The sequence below is a fragment of the Canis lupus genome, chromosome 19, assembly GCF_048164855.1.
Source record: "Canis lupus baileyi chromosome 19, mCanLup2.hap1, whole genome shotgun sequence".
Classification (NCBI taxonomy): Eukaryota; Metazoa; Chordata; class Mammalia; order Carnivora; family Canidae; genus Canis; species Canis lupus.
Window position 1 is genome coordinate 4,741,214 of NC_132856.1, and position 26,963 is coordinate 4,768,176.

Here is a 26,963-nt window from a genome sequence, read left to right on the forward strand (position 1 = left end):
TTCTATCAGCAGGTTTTAAATTTTTTGAAGCAGTGGAACCTGTTTTTCAAATAAACCTATTACAGAAACCAAATATGTAAAATAGATAAAAGCTGAGCTGCTTAGGTTGAGGCTGCAGACAGGGAGGTCACCCAAATGCCTCCCATTCAACCATTCAACTCCTTACTGGTCCCTGCAGTAGCCCCTGAATTTCTATGAATAGCAAGGGTCCAACCCAGGGCAATGTGACAGCTACATCCCTACAGGATCTTGAAGGTTTCTCTTTATTCAGAGATTCTATGCACCTCAGAGTCTATGTTCCAGCTCAAACCCCAGTAATGCTTTGAGAAATGATGTTGGCTTGAATCAGGGCAGTAGCACTGGAAGGGCTTAAAAGTAGTCAGATTCTAAATATATCCTGAAGGTAGAGAAAACAGGATTTGCTGTTGGCTTAGATGTGGATTATGAGAACAAGAGGCATCAAAGGGGACTCCTAAGTGTCTGGCCTGAACAAATTGAACAACAGAGCCACCTGCATCTGCTATAAAAATGACTGGTGGGAGAAGCAAGATTGAGTGGCAACATCAGAAACTCAGTTTCAGATATGCTAAATCTGAGGTGTCTATTAAACATCTGAGTGGAGCTTCTGGGTAGAAAGGTACACATGAAAAGCCTGGGGTTCAAGGGAGAAATAGGAGCTGGAGAAATATATTTGAGTCATCAGAATGTTGATGATATTTAAAACCACAATACCATATAATATTAAAGGAAGAGTTGTGGATAAAAAGAGAAGTCTATAGATTGAGCCTCAGAAAACCTCAACTTTTAAAAAGACCCAGAAATACAGAGAACAAACTAATGGGTGCCAGAAGAAAAAGTAGAAGGATAGGAAAAATGGGTGAAGACGAGTGGGAGATACAGGCTTCCAGGGAGAGAGGTACAGCATAGGGAATACAATCAATGGTACTGTAATAGTGTTGTATGGTGACAGAGAGCGGCTATGCTTGTGATGAGAGCCACTACAGACTTGTCAAATCACTATATTGTATACCTGCAACTAATGTAACATTGTGTCAACTATACTTCAGTTAAAATAAAGATATACCTGAAACTAATACAATACTTTATACTGGAATTAAGAAAAAAAAAAAAAAAAAAAAGGCAGGGGCACCTGGCTGCCTCAGCATCTGACTCTTGAACTTGGGGATAGAGCATCTGACTCTTGAACTTGGGGCCATGAGCTCGAGCCCCATGTTGGGTATAGAGATTACTCAAAAAAAAGGGGGGGGGGGAGGGACCCATGACCCAGTAATTGCATTACTGGCTATTTGCCCCCAAAATACAAAAACATGAATTCAAAGGGATACATGCACCCCTGTGTTTACTGCAGCATTATTTATTATAGCCAAATTATGGAAGCAGCCTCAGTATCCACTCATAGATGAATGGATAAAGCAGATGTGGTAATATATACAATGGAATATTATTCAGCCATAAGAAAATGAATCTCGCCATCTGCAACATGGATGGAGCTGGAGCATATGATGCTAAGTGAAATAAGCCAAAAGACAAATACCGTATGATTTCACTCATAATGTGGAATTTAAGAAACAAAAAAAATTAGCAAAGGGGAAAAAAAAAAAGAGACGAACTAAGAAAAATCTTAACTAGGGACACCTGGGTGGCTCAGCGGTTTAGTGCCTGCCTTCGGCCCAGGGCGTGAATCTGGAGTTCCAGGATCGAGTCCCACATCGGCCTCCCTGCACGGAGCCTGCTTCGCCCTCTGCTTGTGTCTCTGCCTCTCTCTGTGTGTGCCTCTCATGAATAAATAAATAAAATCTTAAAAAAAGAAAAAAAAAGAAAAAGAAAGAAAGAAAAAGACTTAACTAAAGTGAACAAACAAGGTGGTTGCCAGAGGGTAGGTGGGTGGAAGGATGGATGAAATAGGTGCCAGGGGATTAAGAATATGCCATGATGAGCACTGAATAATGATTAGAATTGTTGAAACACTATATTGTACATCTGAAACTAACATAACACTATATATTAACAACATTGGAATTAGAAACAATTAAAAGAAAATTCTCAATTCTGACTGGGCTAGTCAGAAAGACTGGTCAAAATTTAGAGATTAAGGAGTCAACAAAGAACCAGCATAGGAGACTGAGAAGGATGAACCAATGAAGTAAAGGGAACCAATGAAGTAAACAGAAAAGCCAGGAGAGAATGGTTTTTTAGAAGCCAGGAGAGTAAGGGGCACCTGGGTGGGGCTCAGTGGTTGAGCATCTGCCTTGGGCTCAGGTTGTGATCCCAGAGTCCTGGCATCGAGTCCTGCATCGAGTTCCCGCAAGGAGCCTGCTTCTCCCTCTGTCTCTGTCTGTCTCTCTCATGAATAAATTTTAAAAAATAAAAAATAATAAAAAATAAAAAAAAAGCCAGGAGTGATGAACCGCGTGTCAAGGAAGAGAATAGACCTCTAGGTTTGACCACATGGAGGTCACTAACTGACCTTTCATGAGAGCAGTTTTAGCAGATTGTTAAGGACAAAAGCCTGATGGCCTTAGTTCAAGATACAGTAGAGAGGGAAGAATCTCTGATGTAGATGAGAAAGGAGAGAATTACTGGATCAATGGCCTTGAGCAGGTGAGATGGCATGGGGTCTAGTGAATGAGGCGGGTCTTTGCTAAGAGTAGAGAGTTCATCCATAGTAACAGACTGTAGATCCTATGGGCACACAGGCTTGGAGAAAGAAAAGCATGAAAGATTTGGGTTTTTTTCACCAATGTGCTGGAAGGCGTGACAGACGTCCCAAGATGGAGTGCCCCAAGAGCCTCAGGTTCTGGGGGAAAATGGTTTCTCAGATGTTAAAAACTAGCTTTGCACTTCCCAGCAGGGCAAACCACTCTTGAGTTTCAGCTTCTGCACCTGTAATGCCTGATTGGAGGAACAGTCTAAAGAAAAATCAGGGAATAACTCCTGAAGTAATACAGTGCCAGCCAAAACTTCCGCCTACGTCAAAGCATTTTACACAGATTTTTTTTTTTCTTTGCTTTGCACAGCACCTTTAGGAGAGAGCAAGTACCAGTTTTACCATTGTGTAGATTAGCACACTCCGGCACAGGAAGGTGAAGTGACTAAGCCAAGGTCACAAGACGAGTAAGTGGTGAAGCGGGCAATCATTACCTACTCTGTCGCCTCTTGCATCTGCACAGTACCTGGCCGTTTAAATAGCATGTCCGCGAGCTACAAATCTCACTATACAACACATGTGTGAGGCAGTACATATAACTAGCTCTATTTTAAGGCTGAAAGTCACAGAGCCAAGGTCAACGCCACTAAGAGGATGGTGAGTGCTTCATAATGCAGCTGTTCACTATGGAGTAACAGCGAGGTGACTACTGGGTGGCAGGGATGGGACGGCGCGGGGAAGGCACCTTGGAGCCAGCCTGCCAAGGGGCCGAATGGGCAGCGGGTGAGGCGCCGGAACTCAGGCTCTGAAAGCTAAGGGGCCCGCCAGGTCCGGCTGTTCAGGAATCAGAGGGCAAGGCCCGCGCACTTGGGGCCGGAGCGCTGAGTGCACGGGCGCTTAGGCCCACCCTGCCTAGGGTTTCCCCAACTGACCTGACAAGAAGTCGCTGTCAGAGCCGTAGACTGACGCCCAGAGCCCCGCGGCCTTCTTCCCTTTCCCTGGAGGGGTTCCAGTGGGGCACAGGGGCTTGGGGGTTTCAGCACCCCCGCCTGGCGGGCCTATCTGCCAGCCAGGTGTGCGGACTCTCACCTGGACCCCTCCTTCCTGCTAAAGGGCGCAAGGCGGGAGGCCAGCGAGCGAGGCTCGGCCAGGGCTCGGCGTTACCTTCTCGATTTTGCCGAGGAAGAGCTGCTTGGCGAAAGCTCGGCTGGGCGGACTGGTGCGCAGCAGGCGCCGGCTCGTGGCGAAGGCCACGGGAGCCCGGGAGGGACGCGCGGCCAGCGCCCGCCGCAGGAAGAGGACCCCGACGCCCATGCTGCCCGACGTGCTGCACGCCGAGCCCGCCGCGACCAGTCTTTCTTAACGCCTCAGTCACGTGCGCCTGGCTGGCGCGGCCGGATGACGCCACCGGCCTGAGCCACGCCCCTGGGCCGCCGCTCCCCGCCCGCCGCCGTTGCGCATGCGTGGCCTCCCACGTGCCGGCGGTGGGGGGCGGGGCGAGGCCGAGGGGGCGGGGCCGGCGCCGCGTTGGCGTCTTCCTGCTGAGCTGTCGGTGGCCGCCGGAAGTGGGTGGCGGCCCGGGTCCCCACCGGGGGAGGCTTGTGGGTGCGTGGGAGCCCTCTTGGCAGTTGGCGCGACGGGGACTTGGCAACGCTGAAGGAAACGCGGGGGTGGGGTCGGCGGTGGTTCACGGTATTCTTTCTGGAGGGGAACCCAGTACCGGTAACCTTGCGGTTTTTATTTTAACTTTTATTATTATTATTTTTAAAGATTTGTTCATGAGAGCCAGGCAGAGACACGGGCAGAGGGAGAAGCAGGCTCCCCGCGGGGATCCCGGGGCCCCGATGCGGGCCTCGGTCCTGGGACCCCGGGGTCACGACCTGAGCCAGAGGCAGATGCCCGGCCACTGAGCCTCCCGGGGTCCCAAGGTTGCATGTTTTAAGTGAGTGATGGATTCCTGATGATTCCTTTTGATGCATAGCTTTTGCGTAAGTTACATTTACTTAGGTTGGAAGAGGAAAATAAAAGGCTTGTTCTGCCAGAAAGAGGTATGGATGTGATAGTGAGTCACAGCCGGCCTTGGGACATGGTGAGGGAGCAGAAGGCGAGCTAAGGACAGAGCACCAGCTGACTCCTGCGCACCCCACAGGTTGCCCCGGATCCTCCCCGCAGGTGGGGGAGCTGTCGCCCTCCTCAGCCCCCCAGGCTGCCCCAAGGCTCGGGGGATGCATGGAGGTTACAGCCTTGGAAGACACGAGCCTCCCTCGGTTTACAAATGTCTCCGTGATTTACAGGAAGAAAAGCATTCTTACCAATAACCTAAATCCCAGGAGAAAATGTGGGTAAAGTTAACCCGCAGCCGTCGGCAGATGCTTGAGGCAGAGTATCGTGTCCCTCCTGTCTTAAAGCCTTGCTAGAGGGAAGAGCTGCCCAGGTCGGACAGTAGCAAGGCCTCAGAGCTCCTGGGTGGATTCCTGTGAACCCCTGGGAAACCGGGGAAGTCTCAGTAATCTTACCGTGCTTTGCCTGCCCGCCCAATAAAAGGTGGAGTTGATGGCGCAACATCATGAGGAAAGAGCTCAAAAACTTGTTTGGCTGCATAATACTTGCAAGCATCTTCTGCAATCCGAGTTATTCTGTAGCTTTGAAAGGTTTGATAGCTTGCTTTTCATCAGTGTTCAGTAGGTGCTTATTTTAGCACTTGGCTTCACAAGAAGGCCTTTGCAAACAACTGCCTTTGAGTTAACCCCACAGGAAAACAAAAAGTGAGATTACAAAAACTGGGTTTCAAGGTTGAGGTGGTGTAAGTTTTTGCCAAAACATGTCCTGTCATTCAATCTGATAGTCTCTCAGGTCCTGTTAGTGAACAGAGGTCTCCCTATATTTAAGCAAGTGAGAAATTTAGTGGCACACAGTTTCCAAAACAAAAATTGGGAAAAGTTTAAGGCGTAAGTACTCTAGTAGCATGTGCAGTGGAAGAAGAGTTTTGAAGTTCTCCTACTTTGCCAGTTTGTAAGTTTGGTTTTCTCTTCTGTAAAAATGAAGATAATGCCGCTTATCTCATAGGACTTGTAGGGATTAAAATAGTATGAAAGCATCTCGCACAACAAATGATCAATGGTTGCACTGTGTAATTCTCATCGTACACTTGATCAGCCTCTAAGAAATAGGATGCTATTTTTAAACAGTTTGCTTGAGACATAGAATTTCCTACATTCAGTGTTTGAAATACTCTGAGTATCTCTGAATGTCCTTCCTGTACCGTCACATCAACACAACTGATTTCCATATGTAATTTAACCAGCAAATAAGTTGACACTCTTCCATGGCTCTAATGTTAGTGTTAGTATATCAAGATGCTTGGCTTTAGGTCTCAGGCACATTGAGTAGGAAACTATTTCTAGATTCCTCAGTGTTAAAGCTTGGGACACCTGGGTGGCTCAGCAGTTTAGCACCTGCCTTCGGTCCGGGGCATCATCCCGGGGTCCTTGTGTGGAGCCTGCTTTTCCCTCTGCCTGTGTCTCTGCCTCTCTCTCTGTGTGTCTCTCATGAATAAACAAGTAAAATCTTAAAAAAAACAAAGCTGCAAAGCTAATGGAGAGATTTACTTACACAAATCAGGGAGAAGGGGTGGAGTTGTCTCCTGTTCCAAGACTACAAGATCAATGATCAGTTCTATGAAAAATGAGTTAGTCTAGCCAAGGTTCCTGCCTCATAGCCATCAATATCCTAAGGAAAGGGCTCACAAATAAGTTGTGCAAATTTTATCACCAGTTTATTTCCTGCTGAGAAGTTGCTAACACCTTACTGTTCAGAGATCTAACTTCTCTACGTAGATACATGTCCCTCAGGGAATACTTTTCTATGCTAAATTTTGTCCTTTTACTACTTCTTTTTTGATGCATATTCATTCCCGTTTGGGGTACATTAGTTATTAGAGAAACATGGAAGTCACTGGCTTGTTGAAAGCCACAAAGATAATGGGATATTATGGGCTAAATTTTGTACCCCCAAAATTCATTTGTGGAAGTCCTATTCATAGTACCTCCAAATATGACCTTATTCCATCCTGTTGCTGATGTAATTAGCTAAGGAGAAGTCATATTACAGTAGTATGAGCTCCTAATCTGATATGAACTGGTACCTTTTTAGGAAGCGCCCTTATAGGAAGGGAGATTTAGACACAAATATGCACAGGGAGAATGCCATGTGAGAGGATGGAAACATCATGTGAAACTTCTATAAGGCACAAAACACCAGAGATTTCCAGAAAACTGTAAGAAGTTAGGAAACAAGCCTGGAGCAGCTATCTTCTCAGCCTTCAGAAGGAATCAATTGTGCCAACATCTTGATCTTGGATTTCTAGTCACCAGAACAAGGAGTTAAGTCACTCATTCTGTGGCTCTTTTCTTTCTCTTTTTAAAAATACAGATTGAAAAGGGCACCTGCGTGGCTCAGTGGGTTAAACATCTACCTTGGGCTCAGGTCATGATCCCAGGGTCCTGGGATAAAGCCCACATCAGGCCCCCTGCTCAGTGGGGAGTCTGCTTCTCCCTCTGCCTGCTGCTCCCCCTGCTTGTGCACTCTCTTGCACTTTCTATGAAATAAATAAAATCAAACCTTTTAAAAAAATAAAATATAGATTGAGAGGTTTCTTTAAAAATTTGACTTACATAATTATAGACACTGGCGAGTCTGAAATCTGTAGGCATGCCAGCACGCTGGGAACTCAAGTAGGAGCTGACACTTGAGGCCCCTCTGGTTTTTATCAGAGCAGCCCTAGCAGAGTAATACAAGAAGTGTGATTCTTGGCACAGTGTTTTTGGAAATAAATAAGACCTAATAGTGACTGCAGAACTGAGGCTATGTCTTAGGACCTATACACCCAGGGGTGTCTGGGTGGCTCAGGTGGTTGAGCATATGACTCTTGGTTTCAGCTTGGGTCATGATGTCAGGTGGTGGGATTGAGCCCCATGTCGGGGTCCATGCTCCGCCTGGAGTCTGCTTGAATTTCTCTCCCTCTGCCCCTCCCCTCGCTCTCTCTCAAATAAATAAATCTTAAAAAAACAAAACAATTTTCCCCATTCTCACTGGTGTGAGGTGGTATCTCATTGTGGTTTTGATTTGTATTTCCCTGATGGTAAGTGATGCAGAGCATTTTCTCATGTGCATGTTGGCCATGTCTGTCTTCTGCTGTGAGATTTCTGTTCATGTCTTATGCCCATTTCATGATTGGATTGTTTGTTTCTTTGGTGTTGAGTTTAACAAGTTCTTTATAGATCTTGGACACTAGCCCTTTATCTGACACGTCATTTGCAAATCTCTTCTCCCATTCTGTAGGTTGTCTTTTAGTTTTGTTGACTGTATCCTTTGCTGTGCAAAAGCTTCTTATCTTGATGAAGTCCCAATAGTTCAGTTTTGCTTTTGTTTCTTTTGCCTTCGTGGATGTACCTTGCAAGAAGTTACTGTGGCCAAGTTCAAAAAGGGTGTTGCCTGTGTTCTCCTCTAGGATTTTGATGGACTCTTGTCTCACATTTAGATCTTTCATCCATTTTGAGTTTATCTTTGTGTATGGTGAAAGAGAGTGGTCTAGTTTCATTCTTCTGCATGTGGATGTCCAATTTTCCCAGCACCATTTATTGAAGAGACTGTCTTTCTTCCAATGGATAGTCTTTCCTCCTTTATTGAATATTAGTTGACCATAAAGTTCAGGGTCCACTTCTGGGTTCTCTATTCTGTTCCATTGATCTCTGTGTCTGTTTTTGTGCCAGTACCACACTGTCTTGATGACCACAGCTTTGTAGTACAACCTGAAATCTGGCATTGTGATGCCCCCAGCTATGGTTTTCTTTTTTAAAATTCCCCTGGCTATTCGGGGTCTTTTCTGATTCCACACAAATCTTAAAATAATTTGTACTAACTCTCTGAAGAAAGTCCATGGTATTTTGATAGGGATTGCATTGAACGTGTAAATTGCCCTGGGTAACATTGACATTTTCACAATGTTAATTCTGCCAATCCATGAGCATGGAATATTTTTCCATCTCTTTGTGTCTTCCTCAATTTCTTTCAGAAGTGTTCTATAGTTTTTAGGGTATAGATCCTTTACCTCTTTCGTTAGGTTTATTCCTAAGTATCTTATTAACAAGGCAGGAAACCACAAATGTTGGAGAGGATGCAGAGAAAAGGGAACCCTCTTGCACTGTTGGTGGGAATGTGAACTGGTGCAGCCACTCTGGAAAACTGTGTGGAGGTTCCTCAGAGTTAAAAATAGATCTGCCCTACGACCCAGCAATTGCACTGCTGGGGATTTACCCCAAAGATACAGATGCAGTGAAAGGCCGGGACACCTGCACCCCGATGTTTATAGCAGCAGTGTCCACAATAGCCAAACTGTGGAAGGAGCCTCAGTGTCCATCGAAAGATGAATGGATAAAGAAGATGTGGTTTATGTATACAATGGAATATTCCTCAGCCATTAGAAATGACAAATACCCACCATTTGCTTCAACGTGGATGGAACTGGAGGGTATTATGCTGAGTGAAATAAGTCAGTCGGAGAAGGACAAACGTTATATGGTCTCATTCATTTGGGGAATATAAATAATAGTAAAAGGGAATAGAAGGGAAGGGAGAAGAAATGGGTAGGAAATATCAGAAAGGGAGACAGAACATGAAGACTCCTAACTCTGGGAAACGAACTAGGGGTGGTGGAAGGGGAGGAGGGTGGGGGTGGGGGTGAATGGGTGACGGGCACTGAGGGGGGCACTTGATGGGATGAGCACTGGGTGTTACTCTGTATGATGGCAAATTGAACACCAATAAAAAATAAATTTATTATTTAAAAAAAAAAGGTCACCCAAGGAAAAAAACAAAACAAAACAAGAATCCATACACCAGGTGCTCAGCCCTCCTCTCTTTTTCCCCATTATTGGATGACCTGAAATATGGCCAAACTAGTCTAATGGATAAGGTCAGGAGTCCCATCAGGTCTTTTACTCTTCACCTCCACCAAGTCATTGAGGGTAATAGTACCTTTAAGGCAAGATTGCGCTAAGGGGCAAGCACAGCACCCAGTATACAGTTGCTCATTGTATGTGTGTTCTGTTCCTTCTTGGGTATAATCATCAGTGTAAATATTTTGGACTCATCTAACGAGTCTTTCTGCCTAACAGTGTATTTTCAGACAAGACACATTGTCCTGTTCTTCCCACTCCCTCACTGCCACCATGCCATGGGCAAGACGTGACTCATCCCACAGTCTCAGTTTCCTCAACCCTAAAATGATGAAATCAATACACAGTATGTATTTTTAAATAGGACTCAATGGACTAATATTGACTTCTCTCATTTCACCCACCATAGATTTCAGAGTCTAATGATTCAGTTAAAAAGGAAGAAAAAAAGCTTAAAAATAGACACTTTTAAGTTCAGATTTGGTCCTCATGATGACGGTCTTTCAAAATCTCAAGAGAGCTGAAAATATTAAAAGCATTAACAACAATAAAAACAAAATACTTGGGGATTCCTCAGTGGCTCAGTGGTTTAGCGTCTGCCTTTGACCCAGGGCGTGGTTCTGGAGTCCTGGGATCGAGTCCCGTGTCGGGCTCCCTGCGTGGAGCCTGCTTTTCCCTCTGCCTGTGTCTCTACCCCCCCCCCCGTCTCTCATGAATAAATAAAATCTTTTAAAAAATACTTTTTCTCTTATGTTTCAAAAGCCAAAATAGCCAAAGATCCAAGTTCTAGAGCACGTAGCCCCCATCATTCCAGTATGAAAAGTGTATGAAATAATAACAAATGCTGTATTGAAACTCTTAGAATTCCCAAAGCAGTTGGTACAAGTAAGAGCCAGGTAATCGCGTTAACTTACTGGGGTCTTCTGTACCTGCAGGAAAGCCAGGAGAGTGAAATCTTATTTCAAGATGGCAAAGTGGCAGCGCCAATACGGGAAAGCCTTAACTTATGGGAGACTGCGCATCAAGAAGATGCAATGCCAGTCCTTGCTAATAGGGCCCATTTTGGAGTATAGCAGTCCCTAGCACCCTCCATCCTCAGTTTCACTTCCTGTGGCTTCAGTACCTGTGGTCAACTGTAATCCAGAAGAGGATGGTCCTCCTCCTGATGTACTTTCAGAAGGTTGATAGTCAATGCTAGGGCATAGTGCCTACACCATTCCCGTAAAATATCTCATGTGGGCATTTTATCATTTCACATCATCACATGGGTGAGTACAGTACAATGAGATATTTTGAGACAACATTCATGTAACTTTTATTGCAGTATATAGTTACAATTGTTCCAGTTATTGTTAATCTCTCTGTGTACCTAATTTATAAATTAAGCTTTATCATGGACATGTAGGTATAGGAAAAATCTCTGTATATAGGATTTGGTACAGTCTGCGGTTTCAGGCATCCACTAAGGGTCTTGGGATGCATCCATGCCGTGGATAAGGGAGGACTGCTGTATACCTCTTCAACTCAAACAAATAAATACTGGGAGACATATTTGGGAAAGTGTAGCTCATTACCCTGGCGCTTGCAGGAGTGGAATCCTGACACACAGCGGGTCATCGTCAGGAAGTGTTGCAGCCAGCCTCTTCTCAGAAGACTCTTAGGGCTATAGCAATGGCATTTAGCACTCAGCGCTAACATTTCTTTGAAACTAATAACAATATTTTTTGTAATCCTCTGAGCCAGTGCCTAGTGGGACTGCAAACCAGATAATCAAGCACGATGTGGGGAATTCATTTTAATGGTTCACCCACTGAGCACAGAAGGTAGAAACAGCTCAGTGTCCCAAGTCAGTGCCTGCATTTCAAAAAACTTTCAGTGCTCACGCAGCAGTTAGTTGATGAAGAATACAGTTTGCTCGACACTAGAGCTCAATAAAATACCTAGGAGATGACAATGTGATTTCCTATGCAGACTGATAATCAGCTCTGTTCTCCACGTTCATTCATTTATCATTTCTACCCTGCCTGCCTCCACGAAGGATCTGGAGTGTATATTCACACGCGATCAAAGAAATGAAGTGCATGAAAAACTCCTCTGGGTTGTTCCTGGAGGTTCTAAATGCAGATTATGGGACCGTGGAGATTTGGCATTAAGTCAAAAATTATTGATAATTACTGGGTCTGTTCCCTTTTAAAGACGATTACTCCTTTTAATCACTTAATAGAACTTGGCATTTACTTGGATTCATTTTTCTTTCAGCTGTAATTTATAGGAGAGAGAACACAGTGAAACTCATCTGAGGAACTAATTTTATACTTTCCTCTGCAATACATTGTAATTAATAGGGTTTTTTCTCCTTTTTCCCCTGAAGATCCAATATTCTATTGCTGGCCAGGCTGTAGTCTGGAAACTCTTAGGTGCCCAGCACTGCCCTACAAATGGTATACAACAATGAGGTTTCTGTATGTCCAGCCAAAGGTGTCAGACATCTCAGTTGGGATTCCAGGTCACAGTGAAAGTGTCATTTGGGGTGCCATATAGTAAGAAATATTTCCCTAGCATGAAGGCTTATTTCTTCTTAGTTCTTGCCACATGTGAATGAGTAAGTACCTCCTTGAATTGAACACAAAATCCAGTTAAGTATATGGATTCAGCCAGTGAGATAAAGGAGTATATTCAGGCACCAACATTTTTTACCATGGATACCAAAGTGTTTTCTTAAAACTTTTATTATGTAAACTCTACCCCCAATGAGGGTATCAAACCCATGACCAACAGTTGCATGCTCCACTGACTGAGCCAGACAGGCACCCCTACCAAACTGGTTTTTAAGGGAATAAAAACTGTAAATATACATATTACATATTATAGGTTGTTGTAAAATACATTATTTCCTTATGTGTGTTAAGGATAAAGAATTTAGTTTGAATTTAAATATGTGAAATGGGTTTTAACTCAAAAAGTGAGAAGGAGGACTACGGGGTAAAGGATGGATTTTTTAAAAATTTTATTTATTTCTTAATGAGGGACACAGAGAGAGGAAGAGACATAGGCAGAAGGAGAAGCAGGCTCCTTGCAGGGAGCCTGATGTGAGACTCAAGACTCGATCCCAAAGACCCAGGGATCACGACCTGAGACGAAGGCAGATGCTCAACTACTCAGCCACCCAGGTACTCCTGGAATAAGGGTTTTTACAAGAACAGCACAAAAGATAAATCCTTAAAGTTGAAGAGAACAGGAGAGAAGACAACATAGTAAAAATCTGGAAGTTGGAAAGCAGATGGACAAGTTGTAAGTGACTTAGTACACAGCCCAACCTTGAGCTGCCAGTGGAAAAAGCTGGGAAGCAATCTCTATAACACAGATTTCTCAAAAGGTTAAGAACTGGAAAGGCTAGTCTCTTCTGAAATGTGGGTAAGGAATGTCTAAAATACAGAGGATTAGGTAAAAGGGGTTTGAGAAGAGTTAAATGGGTCTTTTTCCAAGTCTGCTGGGCAGTCATGTGACAGTTAATTTCTCAGTAAAGTGAGGCAAAGAGGCATTTTCAGACATGCAGAGGCTCAAATAATTTATCTCCCATGATGCATCCTTTTCCAGGAAGCCACTGGAGGATATGCTCCATCAAAGCAAAGGAACAGACTGAGAAAAAGGCCATGACACCCAGGAAACAAGGGATCCAGTACAGAAAGGGGTCCTAGAGGGCAAGCACTTGATATTTAAGATTCAAACATTTGTAACTAAGGAAAGTGTTGGGCTCTGTATCTGTATCCATCTATGAGAATAACTAGGAGCTAAGTTCTATTGATAAGATCCACAAAGATGGTGAAATATGACTGAGAATGAATCATGACATAATAAATCATGACGAAGATGTACACAATGTGGATGCTTGTATTGAAGCCTTGCAGCTCTCAATATTTTGGCAAGAACTTTCTGATTTTCATAGATGTTATATCGAAATAAAATATAAATCTGCCTGAACAAGAAGAATTCTCAATCACACATGCATGCTTAAAAAAAAAAAAGATTTTATTTATCTATTCATGAGAGAGGCAGACACAGGCAGAGGGAGAAGCAGGCTCCATGCAGAAAGCCTGATGTGGGACTTAATCCCAGGACCCTACGCTCAATCGCTGAGCCCCCGCCAGGCATCCTTCACACATGCGTTCTATGCAAAAATATCTCTGGAAGGAATCCCAAGAAGCTGGTAACAATAGTGTCTTGGAGGAGAGATTTGGCAGGCTGGGGAGGCAGGGAGCCCAATGTGGGACTCAGTCCCACGACCACAGGTTCCCGACCCAAGCCAAAGGCAGATGCTCAACTGCTGAGCCACCCAGGCATCCCTAAAAAGCATTTCTTGCTGCTGGTTCTGCCCATAGGGAAATCTGTGAATCTGAAGGTTCTGGAGGAAAGGAAGGGCACATGACTAGGATCCAAACAGAAGAAGGGTTCCATTCCTGCTCCTCTGCTTCCTAATGCTGTAACCTTGCACAAGAGACCAGCTCTCTGAGCCACTTTCTTCCTCTAAGATAAGAGCGACTGGAGAATATAAAGCTATGAGGCAGATAAAAGCAGCCAGCAGAGTGCCAGGGAGGGGGAGAGGGAGGGAAGAGACCCTTTTAAAGCCTTAGGAAGATCCGAAGAAGTAATTTTGACAGGTGCCGTGCTCTTTCTCTTTGCCATTCTTTCCTTTAACTTGGAAAATTTGGAAAATAGGATTCTTCCCCATGCCCAAGGAATTTCCCTGGCAATCTAATAAGCTTTTCTACTACGGCAGAAATAACAATAGCTCCACCCAACTTACGGTTCATCTTTAATTGATATATGTTCGCCCCTAAAGGGAAAACAGGGTGAATGGGAGTGTGGCGGGAGCCTCTGAGGATGGCCCCCAATAATCCCCAACTTCACAGTAGTGCGTGAAGTACCCCTCCTGAAGGTACCACTCTTGGTCTCTGTGACCAACAGTGCTGGGATGCTACCTCTGAGATTAGGCTGGAGGCACTTCAGCTTCTAACTTGGGGTCTCTCTCTCTCCCTGTATTATATCACACACTCTGGGGGAAGCTGTGTCATGACACTTGGCCCTATAGAAAGATCTCGCCTGGTGAGTGAGGGAGAGAAGCCTCCTCTGGCCAACAGCCACGAGTGAGCTCAGGGGCAGGTCCCCCAGTCCCACTTGAGCTGCAGCTCCTGCTGACATCCTGTCTGCAGGCTCCCAAGAAGTACTGAGCCACAATAAAATCTCCAAAATAAGGAAGCTAACTTTGATGCCTTACCACAAGTTAATCCTCAGAACTTCCGTTTTTTCCCAATCATCCCGGCAAGATCTTTCCAACAAAAAGAAGGAAGCCCCCAAACCATGTGTTGCATTTAGTTCTTTCAGTCTAGAAACGTGCCTTGGCCATTCCTTTACTTTCATCACTTTGATTGTTTTACTTTCATATTTTTGAAGCCTATGGGCTGGTTATTTTATACAACATCCTAGAGTGTGGGTTCATCTGATGCTTCGTCATTAGATCCAGAACAAGTATCTTTGGCAAGAATATCACAGAAACAATGCTATGATCTCCTCACTGCATTTTCCTGGGTGGTGCATGACCTAGGTGGTATCTGCCCAGCTCCTTTACTGAAAGATTGGTCTTCTTCCCATTGCAATTGATAAGTCTGTTGTGAGAAAGTACTTTGTTTCATCTGGTGCCCTCTAAGATCCAGTCAGGTTGTTGCAAACAGCAAGACGTCATTCTTTTTATGGCTGAGTAATACTGATGTATATATATTTTTTGTCTATACACACACACACACACCACATCTTCTTTATCCATTCATCTATGGATGGACACTTGGATTGCTTCCTTATCCTGGCTACTGTAAATAATGCTGTAATAAACATAAGGGTGGTAGGAAGGTACATTTCTGTAAAGTTGGCTCTAACCCAACGTGCAGCTTGAACTCACAATCCTGTTATCAGGTCTCATTCTCTGGGGCACCTGGATGGCTCAGTTGGTTAAGCGTCTGCCTTTGGCTTGGGTCATGAGCCCAGAGTCAAGACCCTCCCCAGCCCTCTGCTTGGAGGGAGGCCTGCTTCTCCCTCTCCCAATGCCATCCTGCCACTCCCCTGTTTGCTCGTGTGCTCTCTCTCTCTGTCAAATAAATAAATAAAATCTTAAAAAAAAAAAAAAAAAAAAAAAGAATCACATGCTCCGCTGACTGAGCCAGTTAGGTGCTCTGAGTACTTTGAACTATGTAAATATCCCAGTCCTTATGAGATGTTTAATTAATGCATTTTACCTTGATAATATGGATTCCTATTTTATTCAATGTTTAGTATAATCACTTCTATAATTACTCATTTTTAAAACTCAAATTATCCCATATTTTTAAAGTAGGAGCCCTTTCAGGCTGGCTCCTATGCCATTTTGAGCATGTCCTTACTTTCTGGTACAACAAAGTGCTCTAGACTCATCTAGTATTTTCTCTGTCCTTGCCCTGGAATCAGCCATTATGCCCTGGAGCCCTGGTTCCTGTTCATGGAGAACAGTGTTCAGAAGCCAAGATCTGGGCACTAGGTACACTCCTGACTACGAAGTCTTCAATGCTCTCAATTCCTCTCAGCAAACACAGAGAATACATGTATTTCTGAAATATTTACTTCTATATTTATTTATTTATCTTTCTATATTGAAAACCTTGAATTTACACCAAGTGGTAGCCAGCATCCAAGATGATCCTCCATGACCCTGCCTCCTGGGATCCATGCCCTTGTCTGAAAGGCACAGAGACTGTAAGAAATGAAAAGAGGCCTTTGGACATCCAAAATTCTACTGGCAGGAAACAGGCTGAGAAAATCATACAGCTGCAAACACATACTACCTGTCATGAAGAAGGAAGGATACCCAGAGGGAAGAGCCAAGAGCAATGGAGAGTCACTCTCCATTGTCACTCTAGGGCAGAAATAGGACCAAGTCCCAGCCAATGAGCTTCCAACATTTTCTTTCAAAGTGAACCACTGACTGCTGTGTGCCTCTCGTTTTCCCCCTTTATGAATAGGTCTACAGTGGCTTTCCTATGTGTATCTCACAATTGTGCATTGGCATGTGTGCTGTGGGAGGGTGGGGGAGCTGGTAACTTACCTCTTCAGTTCAGGAGACAAAGGAATTGTGTTTGAAGAGTCTTATCTGAACCTGAATGACAAGATCATGAAGATAGGATGATATTTGGGGAAGAGGGGTGAGCATATTTTGCATGTGGGATGGATAGGAATCATTGGAGATTAAAGGGTAGATGTAGATAATGACAGGCAGCCCCCAGGATGGTCCCCATTCTTACCCTAGCGTAATTCCCACCTAAGTGCATGTGGGCTGCACTTAGTGACTGGCTTCTTTTTTTTTTTTTTTTTTTTTTTAAATTTATTTATGATAGTCACAGAGAGAGAGAGAGAGAGGCAGAGACACAGGCAGAGGGAGAAGCAGGCTCCATGCACCGGGAGCCTGATGTGGGATTCGATCCCGGGTCTCCAGGATCGTGCCCTGGGCCAAAGGCAGGCGCCAAACCGCTGCGCCACCCAGGGATCCCCTAGTGACTGGCTTCTAATGAACAGAAGTCAGCAGTGACCCTGTGTCACTGAGACTAGATCATAGAAGACAATGTGGCACTACTTTGGTTCTTATATCACCCATAGTAGGGGGAAGCCAGCTGCCACACTGGGAGCAGTGCTATGGAGAGGGCCACATGGTGAAGAGCAGAATCCCCCAGCCAACAGCCATGTAAGAGAGCTTGAAAGCCCCAGTCAAGCCTTGGGAGGACTGTGACCCTGGCTGACACCATGACTGCAACCTGGTGAGAACCCTAGGTCAGAACCACCAGCTAAGAAGTCCCTGCATGTCTGACCCACAGGAACTATGAGATAATAAATATGGATTGTTGGAAGCTTCTAAATTTGGGAGTAACTTTTATGCAACAATTAATAGCTAATACAGGGGTGCCTGGCTGGCTGAGTCAGAAGAGCATGTGACTCTTGATCTCAGGGTCATGAGTGTGAGTCCTATGGTGGGTGTAAAGATGGTATTAATAAATAAAACTAAAAATACCCCTGAATACACTGCAATATACCCAATTTCAGTCCATCACTATGGGGTTCATTCTTAATTTCTCTCTTCCTATGTTTGTAACCCCCTTCTCTGACGATGAGAAGCCTGGCTCCCTTTTTCCTTAAGACAGCAACTTATTTGTCAACTCCCCTCCACATAACCAATCTCCATTGCTGTTGCCACTTTATTCTTCCCTGTTTTCATCCTCTTCACCTGTTAAGACCCTGATAAGGTTGCTGCATGCCTCCTGTTCTACACGTAGATGTCCTTTTCAACCCTGCTCCGGCCTGCAGGACTCCTTCCCCAACCTTGGCTGGATACCTGTCTTGCTTGGCCCCTTCTAATGACCTTTGGACTGTATTGCCCATGAAGGGGGAAGAAGGAAGGATAAGGCAAATGGACTTTTTGAAGACTCTAGACCAGTGGTCTCACATTTTAGATCTAATTCTGTTTCCATCATGATTACATCTAACCTTCCTATTCCCTTTAATTGCTGTATTAGAAGTTAAGTCTAAATGTTTGGCAAGATTCAGGTTAAACCATTTGGCAAAAGGTGATGCTGTGTACTTCATATCAAATCACATTACGAGGGGAATTCCCGGGTGGCTCAGCGGTTTGGCGTCTGCCTTTTGGCCTAGGGCGTGATCCTGCAGCCCCAGGATCGAGCCCTGGGCTCAAGTCCCATGTCTGGCTTCCTGCATGGAGCCTGCTTCTCCCTCGTCCTGTGTCTCTGCCTTTCTCTGTGTCTCTCATGAATAAATAAATAAAATCTTAAAAAAAAAAAAAACCAAATCACATAACGAAATGCTTCAATATCTAGTTGTCCCATTCCTGATCACTTTGTTAATGTGGTGACAACCAGATCACTCCTGTAAAACTATGTTTTTCCCCTTTACTAGTTAGCAAGTTATCTATGTGGTGATATTTTGGCACTGTACAAATTATCTTGTTCCCCAACCACCTTTCACTGCTGGTCTTAGCATGCATTGATGATTCTCACCTGAATCAATCAATTCATTTACATTTACTAGTTGGGATTCTTCTGTTAAAAAAAAAATAAAACTAAAGAACCCAGGCTTTCTTAATTAGGGATGAATTATAGTTCCTCCAAATGAGATAGGGTAAGTAATTCTTTCCTTTTTTTTTTTAATTTTCAGATTCAATATCACTAGGATTTTTTAAAAGATTTGTTTATTTATTCATGAGAGACAGAGAGAGGCAGAGACACAGGCAGAGGAAGAAGCAGGCTCCCTGAGGGGAGTCCGATTGTGGGATTCATTCCCAGGACCCTAGGATCATGACCTGAGCCAAAGGCTCAACTGCTGAGTCCCCCAGGTGCCCCTATCACTAGGATTTTTTTTTTTTTTTTAGGATTTTTAAAAAAAGATTTTATTGATTTATTTTAGAGAAAGGGAGTGAGTGAGAGTGGGGGTGGGGCAGTGGGCGAGGTAGAGCTAATCTTAAGCAGACTCCACACCAAGCATGGAGCCTGATGCCAGGGTCAATCCTATGACCCTGAGCTCATGACCTGAACCAAAATCACGAGTTGGGGGCACCTAGGTGGCTCAGTCGGTTAAGCATCTGCCTTTGGCTCGGGTCATGATCTCAGGGTCCTGGGATCAAGCTCCACATCAGACTCTCTGCTCAGTGGGGAGTTTGTTGCTCCCTCCCCCTCTGCTGCTCACCCTTGTTCATGCTCTCTTGCTCATGCTTTTTCTCTTTCAAATTAATAAAATCTTAAAACACACACACACACACACACACACACACACAAAACAAGGACACCTGGGTGGCTCAGTGGTTGGGAACCTGCCTTCGGCTCGGGTCGTGATCCCAGGATCTGGGATTGAGTCCTGCATTGGGCTCCCTGCATGGAACCTGCTTCTCCCTCTGCCTGTGTCTTTCATGAATAAATAAATACATCTTAAAAAAAAAATCAAGAGTTCGGCGCTTAATTGACTGAGCCACCCAGGCATCTCAATAATTCTTTCAATTATCAATTTTCAGAATAAGAAATTGGTGTCATTATGTTTATTGGGAGAAAGTGAGTTTCTCTAGTTTTTGTGTATCCTTATGGACCCATGGATTTTAATTTGTTTGAAGAGTTATACTCAATTACATTTATTACTATTTTATGCTCAAATTGTCCAGAGGTGGCCACTTAGAACTCATTCAAGCTAATTCTTGTGTTCTGTCAACATACTCCTTTTAGTCTCAATGTTTCCTTACCTTTTTAGCAAAATAGAATGTCTCAGGCTCCTCCTCTCTACTGAGGACCTAGAATAAGCCATCTGTCTGATGGGGTCCTTTATCCTTCCTAAAGAGGAGCAGTAAAACTAAAATCTGGGTGCTAAAAATGTTCATTGCTCCTGGTGGTGGTTGAGGGGAGCGTTCTTATTTCTAGGTTCCTGCAATGGACAGATCTAAAAAAGTCTATTTTTCAAAATCAGGAATGATTAATAATTCCAAATCAAATTTACATTATAGAATTTTTCTGAATTTCTTTGATATATTCATATCTTTCTACTTATATTAAAATATCAGTTTTATTTTATTTTTTTAAAGATTTTATTTATTTACTCATGAGAGACACAGAGAGAGGGGCACAGACACAGGCAGAGGGAGAAGCAGGCTCCATGCAGGGAGCCCGATGTGGGACTCGATCCGGAGTCTCCAGGTTCACGCCCCGGGGGCGCTAAACCACTGAGCCACCCAGGCTGCCCAAAATATCAGTTTTATTAAGATTGATATATTTGCTTTATTTAACAATGTACATAGTTTCAACTTAAAGTAACAATATTAACCAATTATAATAAAACTGAATGAAGTTTAAGGTTTATTTGCAGTTCCCTTTGTCCTTGGACTATATCCCACTGAGCATATACAGTCAATAATGGGTTCAAAAATCACTAGAAATTGCCATGTGGGTGGCTCAGTGGTTGAACTGCCTTCGACTCAGGGCATGATCCTGGAATCCCGGGATTGAGTCCTGCCTGCATCAGCTCCCCCACCACCCAGGGAGCCTGCTTCTCCCTCTGCCTATGCCTCTGCCTCTCGGTGTCTCTCATGAATAAATAAATAAAATCTTTTAAAAAAATTGCCATGTGACCCAACAATTCCACTCTCAGGTGTATATCCAAAAGCAACAAAAATAGAAACTCAAATAGTGATACATTAATATTCACGGTATTCACAATAGCTAGAAGATGGAAAGAACCCAAGTGGCCACCCACAGATGAATGGATAAACAAAATGTGGTTTATCTTGTAATTCTTTTGATGTGTAAGCAACGTCCTCTTGGGTCATAATGTGTGCTGTCCCCCAGGAACAGACTGAGATACGGCCCTACTTATGGGTCTTATGGTAACAGGTGATAGTTGTCATGGGTTTGGGGGGACATGAGCATCTCTTTAGTGTGCCCCGGTGGGTATCCAAGGGCTCTCAGGCAAAGGAAGGATAGTCCCTTCAGATATGGGAGCTAGGGAATATACTTCTGCTGGCACGAGAGGCTCAGAGTGACATGAGGATTCAAGAGTCTCAGTTTCATTTAGATCCAACCAGATGTCCCTATTCTAAGTTTCAGGATCCTATCCTTTCCTGATGAGTGCCCTAACCTTCACATGAGAAATCGCAAGACTGGATTCAACTGTTGCCGGAAACCCAGCAACACACACAGTTACATTTGCACTTGCTTTTCAGCAATGCCATTTTCTCTCTGGGCGATCCAGTGCTGTACGTAGGAAAACCCACCCTTGTGCTGATCGTTACTGCCATACCCCTCAGGACGGTTCCCAAGGCACTTGCTTCAGTTGGCATTCCATCACAATCCACCACAGACCACAGCTTCACTAACTGTGATGGCAATGCGAGCCACCGATTGCTAGCACCTGCTTCCCACTGGCGAGGTGCTCAGCACCACACCCAAGCCTGTGCTACATACAACCTGTTTCCAAATCCCATCACTATGGGTCTACCTCCTGCTACTACTTAAGGCACCACCAACTTGGTATCCTCAGAGTCCAGAGGAGCAGAAACCAGAGTAATTTGGCCAGGGAAATTTTAATGTAAAGGATTTGTAACTAGAGGGGATTAAATATTAAGAAATGAAAGAAGTGGGATGCCTGGGTGCCTCAGTAGTTGAACGTCTGCCTTCGGTTCAGGGCATAATCCTGAATCCAGGGATCAAGTGCCACACTGGACTCCTTGAAGGGAGCCTGCTTCTCCCTCTGCCTGTGTCTCTGCCTCTCTCTGTGTCTCTCAGGAATAAATAAAAAATAAATAAATAAAAAGAAGGGAAAGAAAACATACTCTCAACAAATACCAGGGGGCTGAAAGAGATGCCCGCCGAAGAAACAAACCTGTGGGTAGGAACGGGCCGTTGCACTGCACGGGAGGCTGGCATGGAGAAGGTCCGGGTGCAGGCCACCGGGTTGCCCTGGACCAGTGCCCGACCGCAGTTACCAACCTGGGGAACCAGGGGCTGGCAGGGGCAACAGGACACCTCCCATCAAGGCGCAGGTGGGCAGAACCTGATGGGTTTTGAACTTCGGGCCACGAATTGCAAGCAAGAAACTCTTGGGTGGAGATGTACAAAAGAGTGTACGCAGGGCATTGCCTGCTACAACTCCTAAGCAGGAAAAAGAGTCACCTGCCAAGCAAATAAGACAGAAACTCACCAGAACCTGCCCCTCCAGCGCCCTCTATCTACAAAGGTTAGCATCGTGCCAGGTGGCGAATAGACTCCGAGCAAGCAAGGCAAGGTCGGTGGATTTGGAGCTGAGTCAGCACGTTGGTGATAACGGAGGGATTGTAAGTGAAAACGCAAGATGCAGAACAGTGTGCCCGTGTGCTATCTTTTGTGGAGGAAAGGCTGGGGAATTGTATCTTTGCTTAATTTTGCACAACAAAACACTGGAATGATACACCTAGAAACTAGTGAAAATGGTTGCCAATGGAGCAGCTAGGAGTGAAGTAAGGATGGGGGAATGGTTCTGGAAGCGGGATTTTCTGAAAATGTACGTGGTTTTGACTTTTTGAACCACGTATTTTGTATGTCCAAAAGTAGAATTAAACAGAAAAAGTTTAAAAAAAAAAGAGCAAACCCTAACTGGTTTCACCATATATCCATCATCACCAAGGAGCAGCTTGCCTACATTAGAGGAGGAATGGCTTCCTGAAAGTTACAGAGCCAGCTGGGGGGACACTGCCGTGGAAGGACAGTTCTGTGCTACAGGATGCAGGACATACTTTGAACCAGACTCCACTGCATGCTGGTGTCTCCCCCATGCTCAGAACACACAGGTGCCAAAATGTAGGGGCAGAAGCAGGGGCAGCCTCTCTCACTGTTACACCTAGGACCCTTGCACAGAAATGTGACTTTCTGTCCCAGCAACTTTGAGCTCTGCTGATTTGGAGGTCTTCATTCCCAAGGAGGAAATGCTTCCACCAAAGGAAAGAGCAGATTCTGCTAAATAGCAAGACGAGACTTCCACCTGGCCATTTTGGGGCTCCATATGGCCACTGAACCAAAAGGAAGACAAAGGGTTTATTCTATTGGCTTAGAGGGATCATTGCCAATTACCAAGCGGGGGAAGGTTGAGCTGCTATACAGGGTGGGAAGGATTATGTGTGCAACCCAAGGGTTCTCTGGGGCACCTGCCAGCAACGTTTAATGGGAAACTACAGCAACCAAAGCAGGTAAGATACTTGAAGACTCAGGCCATATGGGAAGGATGGCTTGTTAGTCCACTCTGACCATCTGAAATTTAGCCTGAGGGCAGGGGAAACATGGAATGGGCAACAGAAGAAGGAAGCCATCCATACCAACTGCAGCCTCACGATCAATTAAAAAAGAAGAAGTCTCTTCTCATGTGTAGGTGTTTCTTTGCATATGCTGTTTCTGTCTCCCCCTCCTCCTTCCCATTTTTTTTCATTGTCATGCAAGTAGTGGGGAGTTTTAGCTTTGCAATTTTGTCTTTAGGTAACAGATATTCCCTGGAGCTTTGACAATTTGAGGGTCTTTAATGGCCCAGATGGGTACAGGGACTGCTTGGACCGTATGGCTCCTCATTCTGGGGAGAAAGTGACAAACTGCTTCCCTTCTCTGCAGCATGGTCATATACTTGGCAGGTGGAGACACAGTTGTTTTGTTGTACAGAAGGCCAGATGCGTGTAGGAAGGTGCATAGGGAAGCTGAGTAGCCCAAGGGGTGGACCATGGTAGATACTGATTTCTCGTCTGTCAGTTCCAAATCTACTCTTCATTCCTTATTCTGTGATCATGGAGTTTGACTTTGTAACTGTTCTCCTTTGCCAGTTAGCAGTAGATGGCATCGGGGTGGGGTGCTGCAGAAGGAAGAGGTGTACCCTCCTGGTTACACTATGCGTCCATCGCTGTTTTTGCACCGCAGCTGCCTTGGCCTGCCTGAGCCCTGGCAGGGGTGGATCCCTTGGGTGTGTGTGCCAGACCTCTAGCTCCTCATCACAGGCCAGCACCCTGGCAGGGGGTCACCTACCCGCCAGCCTCAGCCCAGTGGTGACTGGGCCAACTCTGGCCTGGAGCAGCTCAGCACACTTCACTGAATGAGTTGCAACCACTTCTCCAATGAGACTGAGCATTGGGATCAGAAGAATTGCCCAGCCAACCCTTAGCCTCAAGAGAAAAATTGTTGCTGTTATTTCAAACCACTAAATTTTGCCGGTGTTTTGCAGCAAAAGCTAACTTACCCACCATTAAATTTTAAAGTCATTTCCCCAGCGATTTGTGATGCCATCTTTATTATATACTAAATTTCCACACAATTGGGTCTACTTCTGGACTTTCCATTCTGTTCAACTGGTCTGATTGTTCATATATCAATACCATATACTTAATTATGGACATGTTACCATAGGCTTTAAAACCTGGTCATACCACTAACCCTAAAAAACAAAAGAATAATGAAGATTATGCTGAATATTCTTGTCTTTTAAAAATATGAGCTTTAAATTTTCTAGCTCCACCTTTTTTTAAAGGAGTATTGACATTCCTATATTAAACTGTGTTATTAAAGAATGTGGAATGGGAGCACCTGGGTGGCTCAGTCAATAAAGCATTTGATTCTTGGTTTTGGCTCAGGTATTGATCTTAGGGTTATGGAAGTGAGCTCCACATCAGGCTCTAAGCTCAGCACAGTCTGCTTGAGATCCTCTGTCTCTCCCTTGGTCCTTCCTCCCTGACCTTGCTTTTGTGTTCTTGCTCTCTCTCAAAAAAATTAAATCCTAAAAAAAAAGCATGGGGAATGTTTTCAATTTGTTTGATTCCAGTTTTTTGTTTTTGAGCATTTTAGTTGCCTATATTGTGTGACTTTTCCTCACATATATTTTGGTTATTTTTTTAGGTTACTCTCAGGCATTTAAAAAATTACTCTCAAAATGTGGTATTTTCCCCATTTTTTTTGTTCTGGTTTTTAATTTTTTTTTCATTACGTAAACTCTATGCCCAACATGGGGCTCGAACTCATGACCCTGAGATGAAGAGCTGCAGGCTCCCCCTTGACTGAGCCAGCCAGGTGCCCCTTGTTCTGATTTTTAAAATATATATGTGGCTCTTTATTCTGTGTATTAAATTCATATCCAATCATCTTGCTAAGTTTCCTTATTCATAGTTTTTTCCTATAAACAGAAATCATTTACCTCTCCCTTTCCAATTCTCATGCCTCTAACTGTATTTGATTGTGCTAACTAGAACCTTCACTGCAACATTAAATGAAGACAGTAGTTACCCACATTTCCCCCCTGGTTTTCATGGAATGCATTCACTGTTTCTTGAATTATATAACAGTGCTAGCTTTTGGATAGAGGTGCATACATTTTATCAAGCTAACAAAGTATCCATTTAGTAAGTACCTACATAGCAGGAATGGGTCTGGATTTTGGTGAAGGCTTTTTGGCAACCCTGGAGTTGATACGATTTTTTTTCTCATTTCAATTAAGATGATACATTATCTTAGTGGAGTTCCTAATACCGAACCATTCTTGCATTCCTGAAATAGACCCTACTTGGTCATGAAGTATATTAGTTTACATTTAGTGTATGTACCATTAGAGATTTGCTGTTATATTAGTTACAATTCTGCATTGATGGTCTTATATTTGTGCAAACTTTATCAGGTTTAGAAAGCATTGCTATAGTAACTTCTTGAAAGAATTTGGAAGTTTTCCCACTGTAATCTGAAATAGTTTAACTTGCATTGAGATCATCTGATATTTGAAGTTTTGGACGGATTCTCCTATGAAGCCTGATGGGCCTGGCAGGTTATTACTTTTTCATTTTTCTCATGGGAATTTGTCTGCTTAAGATCTCTCTCTCTCGGGGATCCCTGGGTGGTGCAGGGGTTTGGCGCCTGCCTTTGGCCCAGGGTGCGATCCTGGAGACCCGGGATCGAGTCCCATGTCGGGCTCCCGGTGCATGGAGCCTGCTTCTTCCTCTGCCTGTGTCTCTGCCTCTCTCTCTCTCTCTCTCTCTCTCTGTGACTATCATAAATAAATAAAAATTAAAAAAAAAAAGATTTCTCTCTCTCTTGAGGTCAGTTTTGGCTAATTATCAATTTTATCTGAATTTTCCAGATGTATTTGATAAATCTGTTCAAAGTAGCATCATATTAAACATTACCTTCATTTTATAAAAACCATTTCAATAGCTGTAAAAAACATTTGAGAAAGTATAACATTCATTTTTGATAAAAGCCTTCAACAAAGAGGGGACATACCTCAACATAATAAAGGCCTTATATGACCATAAGGGAAAAGCTCTATAAGTATGTCAGGAACAAGACAAATACGTCCACTCTCACCATTTTTATTCAACACAGTATTGGAAGTCCTAGCCACAGCAATTAGACAAACAACAACAACAGCAATTAGACAAACAACAACAACAACAACAACAACAAAAAACGAATAAATGGCATCCAAATTGGTAAGAAAGAAGTAAAACTTTTACTGTTTGTAGATGACAAGATACTATACATAGAAAACCCTAAAGACTCCACCAAAAAACAACTAGAACTGATAAATTAATTCAGTTAAGGTTCCAGGATACAAAACCAATTCACAAAAAAAACAAAACAAAACAAAACAAAAAAACAATTCACAGAAATCCATTGCATTTCTATACACTAATAATGAAGCAACAGAAAAAGAAATTAAGAAAACAATCCAATTTACAACAGCACCAAAAATAACAAATGCCTAAAAATAAATGTAACCAAAGA

At 43.9% G+C, this 26,963-nt stretch overlaps 1 protein-coding gene and 1 long non-coding RNA gene across 6 annotated transcripts in view; one reads left to right on the forward strand and one right to left on the reverse strand.

Annotated features, from left to right (window-relative positions):
- Positions 1-4,051, reverse strand: part of ACAD9 (acyl-CoA dehydrogenase family member 9) — a 49,595-nt gene extending 45,544 nt beyond the window's left edge. Inside the window, exon 1 of one of the 4 annotated variants that reach the window (XM_072784955.1) lies at positions 3,758-4,051. Coding sequence is in view for 1 of the 4 variants with exons in the window: in XM_072784954.1 (XP_072641055.1) it covers positions 3,833-3,982 (150 nt within the window). In the remaining 3 variants the exon portion in view is untranslated. Of the gene's footprint in view, positions 1-3,600 lie in introns of all 4 variants that reach the window. The other 3 variants (XM_072784954.1, XM_072784958.1, XM_072784956.1) reach the window with 3 other exon arrangements.
- Positions 4,052-4,208: 157 nt separating this feature from the next.
- Positions 4,209-13,684, forward strand: LOC140609751 (uncharacterized). 2 transcript variants are annotated; one of them, XR_012011485.1, is made up of 3 exons: positions 4,209-4,390; positions 10,560-10,892; positions 13,222-13,684. It is a non-coding gene; the product is annotated as an uncharacterized lncRNA (long non-coding RNA). The 2 variants fall into 2 exon arrangements; XR_012011484.1 differs by lacking the exons at positions 10,560-10,892; positions 13,222-13,684 and adding an exon at positions 4,676-6,250.
- Positions 13,685-26,963: the final 13,279 nt, after the last annotated feature.